The 12,473-nt window shown below is 38.8% G+C and overlaps 1 protein-coding gene across 2 annotated transcripts in view; it reads left to right on the forward strand.

The window, feature by feature from the left end:
• LOC112571786 (contactin-like) overlaps positions 1–12,473 on the forward strand; it is a 62,509-nt gene that overhangs the window by 42,154 nt on the left and 7,882 nt on the right. For both annotated transcript variants that reach the window (XM_025251067.1, XM_025251068.1), the window contains exons 18-22: positions 4,266–4,360; positions 7,607–7,705; positions 8,979–9,171; positions 11,696–11,817; positions 12,179–12,383. In XM_025251067.1, the coding sequence (XP_025106852.1) occupies positions 4,266–4,360; positions 7,607–7,705; positions 8,979–9,171; positions 11,696–11,817; positions 12,179–12,383 (714 nt within the window). The remainder of the gene's footprint in view (positions 1–4,265; positions 4,361–7,606; positions 7,706–8,978; positions 9,172–11,695; positions 11,818–12,178; positions 12,384–12,473) is intronic.

Raw genomic sequence — 12,473 nt, forward strand, 5'->3', positions numbered from 1 at the left:
GACCTGCCCTGATTCCCAAATTTGCCTGAAGATTTCAGTCAGCTTGGGAGCTGTCACATTTATATCTGCTTTCAACATCTCTGCTGTTATTCCATCTGCCCCTGGTGCTTTGCCGCTCTTCATTGTCTTGACTGCTGCTGTCACTTCTTCCAGGCTTGGTGGGTCTGTGCAGATGTCAAGGTCTATAGCTGCTGGCTGGATGTCTGCAAGCTGAGGGGGATCTGGTCTGTTCAGAACTGACTCAAAATGTTCCCTCCAGCGCTGTAGTTTTCCTGCCTCTCCCTTGATGACATTACCGTTCACGTCTTCCACTGGCACATCACTGTTCTTAAACCCGTTGTTTAGCTGTTTGTTTATCTTGTACAGTGTCTTCAGGTCATTTTTACTTGCTGCATTTTCTGCTTCATCTGCCAGTTTCTCTATATGGTCTCTTTTGTCGGTTCTTGCCATCTTCTTTACCTCTTTGTTTAGTTTTGTATATCTTTGTCTGAGTTGTTCCTTCAGGCGTTCAGATCTCGTGCTGTTCATTCTTTGTTTGACTGACTTTCTCTCTTCTATCTTCTTCCATGTCTCTTCTCTGATCCACTGTTCTTTCTTTTTCCGTTGGAAGCCCAGTATTTTCTCTCCTGATTCCTGTAAGACTCGATTGAAGTCATCTAAGGTCATCTCTTGTTGGTCTCCTAGTGCCTGGAACCTGTTCTTTACTTCCATAGCAAAGGCCCTTTCGGTGGCTGGATTTTTTAGTTTGCCGGAGTCCACTCTCTGCTGACGTGCCTGTTTTCCTCGTGATCGACGCAGCTTCAGAGAAACTGTGGCTATCACAAGAGTGTGGTCACTGGCAATGTCTGCTCCTCTGTAGGCTCTAACATCTTGAAGTGAGCTCCTCCATTTTCGGTTGATGATGACCAGGTCTATCTGGTTCTTTGTGATCCCATCTGGTGATGTCCATGTTGCCTTGTGGATGTCTTTGTGTGGGAAGAGTGTGCCTCCAATCAGTAGGTTGTTTTCTTCACAAAAGTCTTCCAGTATCTCTCCGTTGTCATTGATGGTTCCAATTCCAGTAGTAGTAAGTTATACTCCCCAATGAATTCTTTCCTGAAGGTTCAGTTCCATGTGCAGTTTGTGTCTTTAATAAAGAAGCTATTGAACTAATTTCCTCTTCTCATTTTCTCCCACCTTTTGTTTAGCCAATACAAATTTCCACTCCTCTTCAAACAAACATTCTTAAGTCACTGAATGAAATGTAGATACTGACAATCAAATTGTAAGCATATTATTATATATTGAGACAATAATTTACTATTATAATTAGAAGGGGCTTAGAGAGGTTGTGGGTAGGTCTGCCTAGCGGCTGTGTGTGGCAGGAGGAGATAGACTTAAGATAGTCTCAATAGACTTAAGGTAGATACACCTGCCCCCACTCCCCAGTTTGTCCCTAGTGTCAGTGTAATTGCTTTTCCTGACATCCAGAGTGTTTGCCAGTAGTTTTCAAAACTGGATTTGTGTTCTTTTTGCCCACTCTACTGGCAGCCATTTTTTTATTCTTAACAATGGTAAAGCTTTGCTATCAGGTTTAAGATTCTAGCTTTATTCACAGCCCCTTTTTTCAATGGATTCCTCATAGGCCACAGAACTTTTTTTTAAAACAAATTACTTACCCATTTATATTGTTCTTTTTTATAGACTTTCTTGTTGTTGTATTTATCACCTGGAAACGTTTTTTACTTTTTTTAAACATTTATTTTCCATTAACACATTACAGTCTTAAAACCTTACATGCTAAAACAGTACATACCTGTTGCAATATAGGAAACGTATATAACAATATAACAAACAAATGAGGTAATGCATGTCAAAATATATGTATGAAAGTCTAGTTGCTGTTTAAATTCTAGTCAACAAGTTTCATATAAGGTAGCCACTGTTTTACAATTTTGTCTTCTTTCATTTCCGATGTATCACCTGGAAAAGGCCTTTATTAACTCACTCTCTTTCCATTTACTTATTGAGGCGTAGGTATCGAAACCTAATGCAAAGCAAACAAAAGCAGTTTAAAAAGGATCTGTTGGAAAAGCTGTCCACTAACACTGACAATTCACAAGCTTTTTGGAAAGAAGCAAAAGCAATCTGCAGACAATCTAACCCTGAATGTACTATAGACAACAGAACATGGTATGAACACTTTAAAAATGTTTTTCAAGGTGACATAGTAGATGGTAGGTGGGATAATGAGGACCAGGAAAGTGAAATATGCCCAGCAGGGATTGATGACCTAGATCATTCAATAACTACAGAAGAAGTGATGAAAGCTATAAATCATCTCAAACTTAATAAGGCTCCGGGTCCTGATGGAATACTTGCAGAAATGTTAAAAGCCTGTCAGGACCATATACTAAGGTACCTAGTGACTTTATACTGTATTCTATCATACAACGCTATTTACTGAAAAGATCAGGTAAGGTGTATGTATGTTTCGTGGATTTTAGAAAGGCATTCGATACGGTTAATAGAAACAAACTATGGCATGTTTTATGTAACCTGGAAGTTGGAGGCAAGATGCTTACCATTTTACAAAGTATGTACCAGAATATCAAAGCCTGTGTAAGATGTAATAACGAATGCACAGAGTATTTTAATTGCCCGACCGGAGTAAGGCAGGGTTGTATAATGTCGCCCATTCTCTTTACGTTCTTCATAAATCAGTTAGCTGTAGACTTGTCTCAGAACGGTATTCATGGCATCCAACGGGTTCCAGATATAATACAGATACTCTTACTGCTCTTTGCTGATGATGTTGTACTTGCATCATACTCTGTTACTGGTCTCCAAAAGCAGCTTGACATTTAAAAAAATTATGCTGAACGTTTTGGCATGAATGTAAACCTCAGAAAAACCAAGGTCATCGTGTTCAGAAAAGGAGAATTTCTAGCATCAAAGGAATGTTGGTATTATGGTAAAGAAAGGATGGAGGTTGTTAACATGTATAAGTATCTAGGTCTTTGTTTCACAACTTAGCTCTCCCTTTCCATAGCTGTCGATGACCTTGCAGCTAAGGCCAAAATCAGATCCTGCCAGCTATTAAAATGTTTATGGAAACTTGGAGATATACCAAGAAACGTTTTTTTTTAAGATGTTTGATTCTCAAATTGTACCGATATTTACCTACGGGTCGGAAGTTTGGGGTTTCCAAAGATATGAGGCCATTGAAAAGGTACAAATGTTCAGCTGCAAACGTTTCCTTAATGTGGGTCTTCAAACACCAAACAAAATGATCTATGGTGACCTAGGACGGTATCCAATATTGGTGACCACAAAAGTTAGATGCATTAAGTACTGGCTCCGACTCATTCATATGAATGACACTAGACTCCCCAGAAAAGCATACAGTATGTTATATTATCTACAAGAAAACGGTAAAAGTACTTGGGCTTTCTTTGTAAAAGAACTTCTCTGTGTCAATGGCTTTGGATTTTGGCTTCAGCAAAGTGTTGGTAACAAGAACGTGTTTTTAAGAACCTTTAAACAAAGACTTATAGACTGTTTCCAGCAAGAATGGCACAATGATATATGCACAAGTGAAAGACTTGAGCTGTATTCTAGTTTTAAGAGCTACGTACAGCCTGAGAGATATGTAAATATACTGAGAATACGTTGTTTTAGAGAAGCATTTATTAAGTTTAGATTTGGAATATCCCCTATCAATGTACACCGATATCGCTACAAAAATGATGTATCTCCCAGCCAGTTAAGCTGCCCTCGATGCAAGAATGAGATTGAAGATGAAGTGCATGTTTTGTTCGATTGTCATGCCTATGAAAGTTATAGAGCAAAAGTTGATGTCTTAAAATCTACAATACCATATAAACAGGGCAATGATGGAATAACGCAAGTCTTTACAGATAACTCGGAAACAACTATAAGACAAATATCAAGATCTTTGTATCATGTATTTAAAATTAAGAATGAAATAAGTACATAAAGAAATGTTAATATGCATTGATTAGGAATACTGCTGATGATGTTTTTTCTGAAATTGTCTAACCCCCATGAAACAAACCAAAAGGTTTATTCAATAAAGAATTTGTTCGTTCGTTCGTTCGTTCGTTCGTTGCATTTGCTTATTTCATAAGTGAAACAGATCAACTGATAAATTTTAACAGGTATATTTTTTTATATAGATATGAAGCATACATTCAGTGAGCTGTATTGATATATACTATAAATGGTTCTTAAAGTGATCCTTATGCCTTTCTACTTTGGTTCAGCTATGATCCAGGTTCCTGGTATTCCACCAAATGTGGCACCATCAGGTATATCAGGTGGAGGTGGCAGTGTTGGAGATTTATCAGTAATATGGCAGGTAAACTAGCAGATTATCTTCAAATAGTTTTGGAAAAACGATCAGGTTCGACAGCATAGTTAAAAACTACTAAGCTGATAGATTTAAGAGATTTTCATTAGTGTCTTAAGATAAAACACAAACTTATTTTTTAACCAAGCTTACCCAAAAGAAAATTATTTTTTAGTTTCAGATGTATAAATGATAAATTACTTTTCTTTGAATATAATAAGACAGCTTAAAAAGAATACTACGGGAAATAAATTGTGATGCAACTCTAGGCAGTTGAACATGCTTTTGAATGGAGCTATTCATGTCCTTCAACAATCAGTCTATCCTAGGTATAATAAGTGCCAAAATTCCTGTAAGAACATCATTAAAACTAGGACATTTGCTCTGCAGTTATTAGAACATCATGATTGTGTTATGCATTCTGATTGCTCAAACTGAGAAAGGTTTATGACAAACCAGTGGTCAGTCTAAAATTTTCATTAGTGCTATTCAAAGAGGCTATTTTTGTAATTTGTTTGGTTCACAATTTGGGAAATTGGTATCCCTCTTTAGAATTGAACCTGATTCTTGGTGACCTGTATTTCACATCGTAAGCCTATCATGTACCATTAACCTTTGACGGGGAAAACTTTTGAAAGATATAGTCAGTTTGAGGCCAGCAATCAAAACAAAGTTATCCAGAGTCACCAAAATGGACTTGGCTAAAACCACACCTGGCTGTGAGCTAGTAAAAGCGCTCTTTCCTGAACATGCATGTCTCAGTCTTTGAGAAAATATATGACTACTGGTAGGATCAGCCTAAGTGCTCAGATTGCACGAAAGTCGTAGCCAGCGCAGCTTGCAGCATCAGACTCTTTGTGCCAAACCATTTGTGTGTACAGTGTAGTCCAAAGCAAGTGAATCCTGTCCACTGCCCTCTGCCTGGACATAGTGAGATGTGCCATGTTGTTCTAAAATAATACACCACTCTTCTCCTTATTTCCTTTCCATTCCTACATGTGGAACGTTCACCCAATGAAGACAGGGATGCTTCTTCTCTTATCAAATATTCTACAATGCTTTTATGCAACTGGGAAAGGAGGTATGGGGATGGCGAGTAAAAGTTTCCTATGAACCCACTTCTTGAATGGGGAAGACGTGGCAAAAGTGATGATAACTTGCCTACCACCCAGCTAGTGATGAAAAATATGAAACTCTTTTGAGGTTTTGTAATTGGAATGAGTATACTTTAAACCCTTTAAGGAGGATCTATTGAAGGGTATCAAAGACTTGCATGTAACCCTGAGGGGGGGACCTTACGTTTGATGACCCATTGCGTTACTGCTCAACCCTCAACAAGGTCTCTACCACCTTGTGGGTATCGTTGAGAGGACAGGCTGAGGGAGAACACCCTGACAAACAAGATGTAAACATATCATCTGGATGAAAGTTTCCACAATGGAAGTACCGGCCAGGGCGGAGTGTCACATGTTCACAATCAGGCATACATAGTCTCACTTCCTTGTGGGCAATGTTGGGAAAGTTGAAGGCTAAAGGAGTAAACCCTGACAGAAAATTAAGGTGTTAATATGGCATCTTGGTGAAAGCTTTCCACAGTGAAAGTACTGGCCAAGGCACTGACTGAATAAATCTTCCCACAACAGGAGCATCAAACATAGACCAGTGCCCATGTGTATGGGACTAAGGCAAATGAAAGGACACAATGAAATGTATCAATACACATACTATACTGGATCAGTCACAGCCTAGCTTAAAAACAACTGCGCACTCCTCTGGCATATACTAAGGAGGGGAAAGGGACAAGTATTCTATTAGAGATGTCTCACCAGTTGACCAGCCTGCAGTACATCCAGCTTTTACATTCCTTCTGTAAACAACAATTGGCATGTGGAGTGTTCAAATGCAAGTTAGTTTTGTCCTTGTTGCTCCTTGGGCCCAGCTTCTCATGCTGGGGGTGAACACCAAGCCTCTCTCTGGCTGGGTGACTAAGCTTGCCCACCCCTTGTTTTCTTATGCTTCTCTTTTTTCTCCCTTACCTGGCCCTTTCATCTCTATTCTTCTTCTAATCAAACATCACCCTACCTGTCTTCTGTCTACACTGGTCTTTCACCTGTCTTCTTGTTTCCCGTTATGCCTTTCTTTGGATGTACTTTTTTCTCTGTGGCCTCCTTTAGGGCCCCTGCGTTTACCGTTCAGGGCGACCCGTGTCGGGGGAGGATGGGATCCTGGAGGATGAGGTTCCTGATGGGTTGCGGCCCATCATACCAACACACCTCTTTGGCCTGGACTTCTCCTAGACATGTGGGCCACACCAACCAAGTGGCTGGTCGTGTATTGCCCTAGCTTTGCTAGAAGGCTGCGGCCGGGGTCAATCTGGTCTTCTTACTGGGAAGGCCAGAGTATATTCCTTGTGTATCCCTGGTGCTACCCTGCTAGAAATGTCCTAAGTGGTACCGCTCAGTTGCATCCCCTTGCTGGACTCCGTGGTGGGTGGGGAGCATAAGGAACAAACCAAATTCCTTTATATCATGGCACCAAATAATAAACAAACCTAGGAAAACGCATCAGAGAAGAAGAATCCAGACAGTGAGGAGGAAGTGAGAGATTGCATGAGAGAGAATGTTGAAGGGGTCTGGCCCCATTTTCTGGTGGAAAATCACCTTCAGCACAGCAGAGATCTCCATCATAACATCATTGACTTTAAGGGCTTGTGAGTATCGTCCATGGGGCTGTAGCACATGTGGGAATTCAACATTTAGGCTTGTCTTCATACCATCAGAGTACGATGGTTTTAGGAGTGCAGTACTCCTAAACAATCAGGTAGATAAGTTCTTTCCCGTGGCAGGATTGTCTTGTTTCCAGTGCTGTTTAATATTTACTTGAAATGCATCATATAGGATACACTCCAGGACCCTTGCACCGCCATCAATCAGAAGGAGGCTCCTCTATATAACCTACACTTTGTAAATAACATAAATCTGATGGTGGGTGGCAGCAGCAAGTTACAGGAGTTGACTGAAAGCAGTTAAAAGAGGGGCTCTCCTAGATGGGAAGGATAAGGTTTATGACAATGCACTGAAGATAATTGATGAAGCTTGTCCTTGTTTTCTGGATGTCATTTGCTAGTATAAAGTCTTATGAACGACAGGTCCTAATTGGCTAGAGGCAAGGTAAAATTTAGAAATAAACTACGAAGCTTATTCTTAAACAGAGACCTAAGAACAAAGTTAAATTTATATTTAAAATATTTTACAGCCCATGGCCCCAGAGGATCACAGTGGGCCTGGCTTGCGTTATGTAGTACACTGGCGTGAAAAGCAAGCTTCAGTTGAGTCTGATACACGCTGGAATCAGGTTGGTATTAAATTTTCCTTTTTTCTGGAACATTTTGTAGCATTCAGGATGTTTTAGCTTATTGTTTTTATTGTTTACAGTAGCTTTTGCTTTGGAAATTCAATATTTAATATGATTAATGCAGACACTCGCAACATACAAAATTTGCAGTCGGCATTTGTTAGGGATCTGCTGATTAGCTAGGGTTAAAGCTCCTAGTTGCTCAGGCTGTATGGGAGCATCATGGCAACTTTAGCCTTCTGAGAGGTATATAAAGGCAGAGCTGAGATGAGGGAGAGGGACATCATAGTTGAAATGACATAAAAGAAAAAGGACAGAGCATTGGCGGAGGAGAAAGAGAGCACAGACATGTGACAGAGAAGAGACAGCCCTGACTTTTAACACCTCTACCGATGTGACACAGCCGTGGCCATCATACAAGTTCATGGATTAAAGGGTTGCACACTTGCTGACTGTTCCTGCCTTTGTTCAAATGTTTTGGAAGTTTGTTGCCATCACTCCACAACTCCACCACTCAGCTACAAATTAATAATGTAACTGTATCAAACGATGTTTATCATAGCTATAGCTGTGACAAAGATTTATTTTTAATTCAAAACTTTTTCATATATGCTGTTTCTGACCTCCTATTTTATTTGACAGAAATTTCAAATGTGATGTTTTTTATTCTTTGTATTTATTAAATCCACAGTTTAATTTAGCTCTTATGGTGGGAAGTAAATAATGAAAACTAGCTGCATTGTGATTTTAATGTTTTTGCACTCTAGGGTTAATATGTTGCTAACAAGATAAACCACTTGTACATGCAGTACATCTAGAGCCTCTGATTTTATAAGGCCACAACTCAAATTTTTGTATTTTTTAAGAAGAAGCTGACCTTACTGTGTCATTCCTGTTTTTGTTTGTTAGTTTGTTATTAAGTAGTTTTGTTGGCATATAGGCTTCATTGTTGGCATGGTGTAAACACAATCACCAATCAACCTAGTTCAGAAATATTTTTAAAGAGCAGGGGAGAGTGGGATGAAATGTTGGCATTTTCTAAAAGCAATACAATGTGCTGTGATCTAAAGCTAAAAATCAGTTTATTAGCTTGATTGTTACTCTATAATTTAAATTCTGTTTGTGATTTGCTTATGACTTATTTTGCAATAGATTTTTGTTTTGTTTTCGATTGACTAAGTAAGCAAAACTTGATGACTAGAAGGGAAGGTGATCACTTTGATTTAAGAAAAAAAAACCCACTGATCTCAAATTGTTTCTTTTTTTAATTTAGAAATCTACAAGTCCAGATGAAGCTTGTTTTCAGAAAACAGACACGGAGAAAGGACTCATCAGCCTTTGCAGATTTGTGGTTCTTGTGGGCCGGGAATTCTTTTATAAACCATATGAAGTTAGAGTACAAGCTGCCAATGATTATGGTTTGGGTGTAATATCTGACATTGTTACCATCATGTCAGCAGAAGAAAGTAAGTTTTGAAATGTAACATTTTGTGACTTTACACTCATTACATTTGTTCATGACCGATGGTTTTGGAATGATATATATTATAATTTGTTATTCTAAAGATACCATACCTTTTCCAAACTATATAAATGAATATGCATAAACCTGCAGATTTGAAGCACCAGCAGGAGTGAAGATTATATATCATGGATATTTGCAGCTGACCTATAACATGAAAGCTGTTGTTGAGAACAAAGCTTATAGTTGGAACTGTACCATTAGCAGACGGGCATTCATTTCAAGAATCTGATTGTCATTGATAATGGTCCATGTCATACGGTAAACTTCACACATTAGTACAGTCAGCCTGTTCAAAGACAAAACAAAACAGCCAACCCTGCTTATGTCTCTCTCATCTTTTGCAATTACCAAAGGTTTTAAAAATATTTCCTCAGGATTTCTTTCTGTCAAGCACCTTTGCTCTTTACAGTTTCTAGTTCATTGTGGAACCCTGAGGCCCTTCACTTATGGGATGGAAAACAGTTTACAGCCAGTCCAATTTAAGTAAAACACACCAATCCCTCAACTCTTCTAAGGGAGTCGATCATTGCCTAGACCTTTGCTAAGATGTCAGAGCTCAACATTAAGTCAAGGCATCCCAGGGGGTTACTGTTGTCCAGAGGGTCCACCTCAAGAGAAACAAGAAATCTGTACATACAAATACTCATTTCCTCACCTTTTGCTTGCCTAAATTACCTGACCATTGAGGTCTCTCTCCTCCTCCTAGACATCTTTAACTTCACTTGGACCTCCAGCTATTTCCCTCCCTCATGGAGAGAGGCAGTCATGGTGCCCATCTGAAAGCCGGGAGAGGATCCTTCTAATCCAAATTCCTACCATTGTATTGTTCTCACTACTTCAGTCTATGCAAAACTCTAGAATGCATGGTGAATTCACTCTGTCCCTTTCCATATCTGCCACCTACCCACTATTGAATCCTTTAAACTTGGACTGAAAACACACCTCTTCCATAAACATTACTCCTAACAACCTTACCCATAATACTAGTCCTTCTTCACACCCTTCCTTTTGCAATATCGTGTTACTCTCAGCTCTTGTTTTTGTCATTTGTTTTCTGTATTTGATTTTATTCTTCATTTAGTACGATTGTTTATTCTTTTGTAGTTCACATGTTATTTGTTTTCCTGTCCCTCGTATGCTGTCCATGTTTTGTTCTTGTTCTTAAGCGCTAAGAGCATACTCCTTAGGAGTGTGAGTATGCGCTTAAAAAATTTTGCATTTATTTTTATTAAGGTGTACAACACTACCTGGAACCAAAGTATACTGTTGGACCTGTATGCCCTTGGCTTCCAGGGTCACATGCCACTCTTTATTGAGATTTTTCTCTTCCATCATGTTTTTATTAGAACTTAATGTGAGTGAGATCAAAATGATTGTCTTTGATTTCTGTCAGAATTCTCCACCAAGTCCTTGGTGGCATCCAGTTCTCTCCCACAAAGTCAGTATGCATTTGCTTTTGTAAACTGCAAGGCATGTTTCCAAACCAATCGATTTTGTAAATGGCACAGTACTCAAAATGGTCTAGGAAGTAAAATTTCTTGTAGTCATCTTTGATCACAAATTATTTTTCCTTCCCCATATTAAATCTCTATGCCCTAGTATCAGAGAGCCTTGGACATTCTTTGAGTAGTTGACCATGTCAGCTGGCCGCGTCTTTCTTCATTTTTATCATGGCTTGGTCCAATCCAAACTTGACTATGGCTCCATCATCTATATCTCTGCTTTAGTCTTATCTCAGACTTTGATCACATTAATCATTGGCCCTGCATCTGTTTGCGTACCTTTCGCACCACTCCCACTCAAAGTTTGTACACAGATGCTGGTGAGCCCCCATTTTCTCGTCGCCATCTGAAACATGCTATTCTATGTCTGTCATTAAAAGCTTACCCTGGAAACCCTGCTTACCATGCTGTTTTTCATCTTCGTAATGCTGCCTCTCGTGTCCAACTCCACACAGTTCATGTTGCTCTTCTTTGTGCAAACAAGGACATTGTCTCTATTTGGGCACCTGGCCATGCTGGCATCCTACACCTTCTGTATTACCTTTTTTTCTTATGTTGGCTTTTATTGTTAAGGATGATGTTATTGTATCACCTGGGGGTTCTGTTTCCCAACCTTTAAACATATAATCACTTTCTCTTGCTTCTTGCTGTGATATAGCCTTAGTTGCTGGCATGGCTTAAAACACCTGCTACCCTTAAAGCAAAAAGTTAACACATGTTGCATTTATAGATGTAGACATTGGCCTAAACACCCAGAAGCAGAGATGCTAATACATGCACATACTGACAGAATCAGCTGAAGATTTCAGTGTTATTTTGCATCACCCACATGACTTTTTAAGAAGCTAATAAATTGAGTAAATTTTGCTCGTGAGATTCAAAATTGATGTTCTATTTACTGGCTTTTGTGACAGTCTTAGTTAACCTGTTTAAATGCTTCACACTTTTTTCCCATTGTTACAGTGCCTTCTGGTACTCCAAGAAATGTTATGTCTGTGAGTTATAATGCTACAGCCCTCATGGTGTACTGGACTCCAGTGCCTAACACACGAGAATACATGAAGGGAAAACTTTTAGGATACAGGGTAATGTGACTCAACCTTGTTTATAGTGCTCCAATATTCAGAAACTATTTTTATAAAATATTAATTTTAGTTTGCATATATCTATAATTATATAAGTACAAAATATATTTTGTAAACTAATGTAAACCTGTTGAATTCTCTATTTTGGTCAAAGAAGAAGTCCATCATATAAAAAAATCTGTGGGTAACTTACAAAATTAAAATCCTGGGAGTTTTGTTCTTGACAATACCATTGTCAAAAATGATCAAATCCATAGGAACTGCCCAACATAACTAACATGTCAAATGCATTGTTATTGTTTGTTTCCAGTCATCCTATCGCCTAATTTTTGTCTTTTCATATTTCTTTTTCTTTTAACAGATAAACTACTGGATGCGTGACAATGAAACAGAGGATCAAGCTAGATATAATTTTATCCGAATACCGTGGGGCATGGACAACATTGACCATGGCCTCATTATTGGTCTTTTTCCTAGAGATTGGTATATAGTTAATGTCCAGACATACAACTCTGCAGGCTTTGGCCCCAAAAGTGAAGACTATCCTCAGCAAACAACCAACTCTGGTATGTTTTTATGTACTGATGGTTAACAACATAAATTTAACCTTTAGCATACCGTATTTTTATGCACTTGTGTATTACCTGAATCATCTA

Source organism: Pomacea canaliculata, linkage group LG9, assembly GCF_003073045.1.
Source record: "Pomacea canaliculata isolate SZHN2017 linkage group LG9, ASM307304v1, whole genome shotgun sequence".
In the NCBI taxonomy this organism is placed as follows: domain Eukaryota; kingdom Metazoa; phylum Mollusca; class Gastropoda; order Architaenioglossa; family Ampullariidae; genus Pomacea; species Pomacea canaliculata.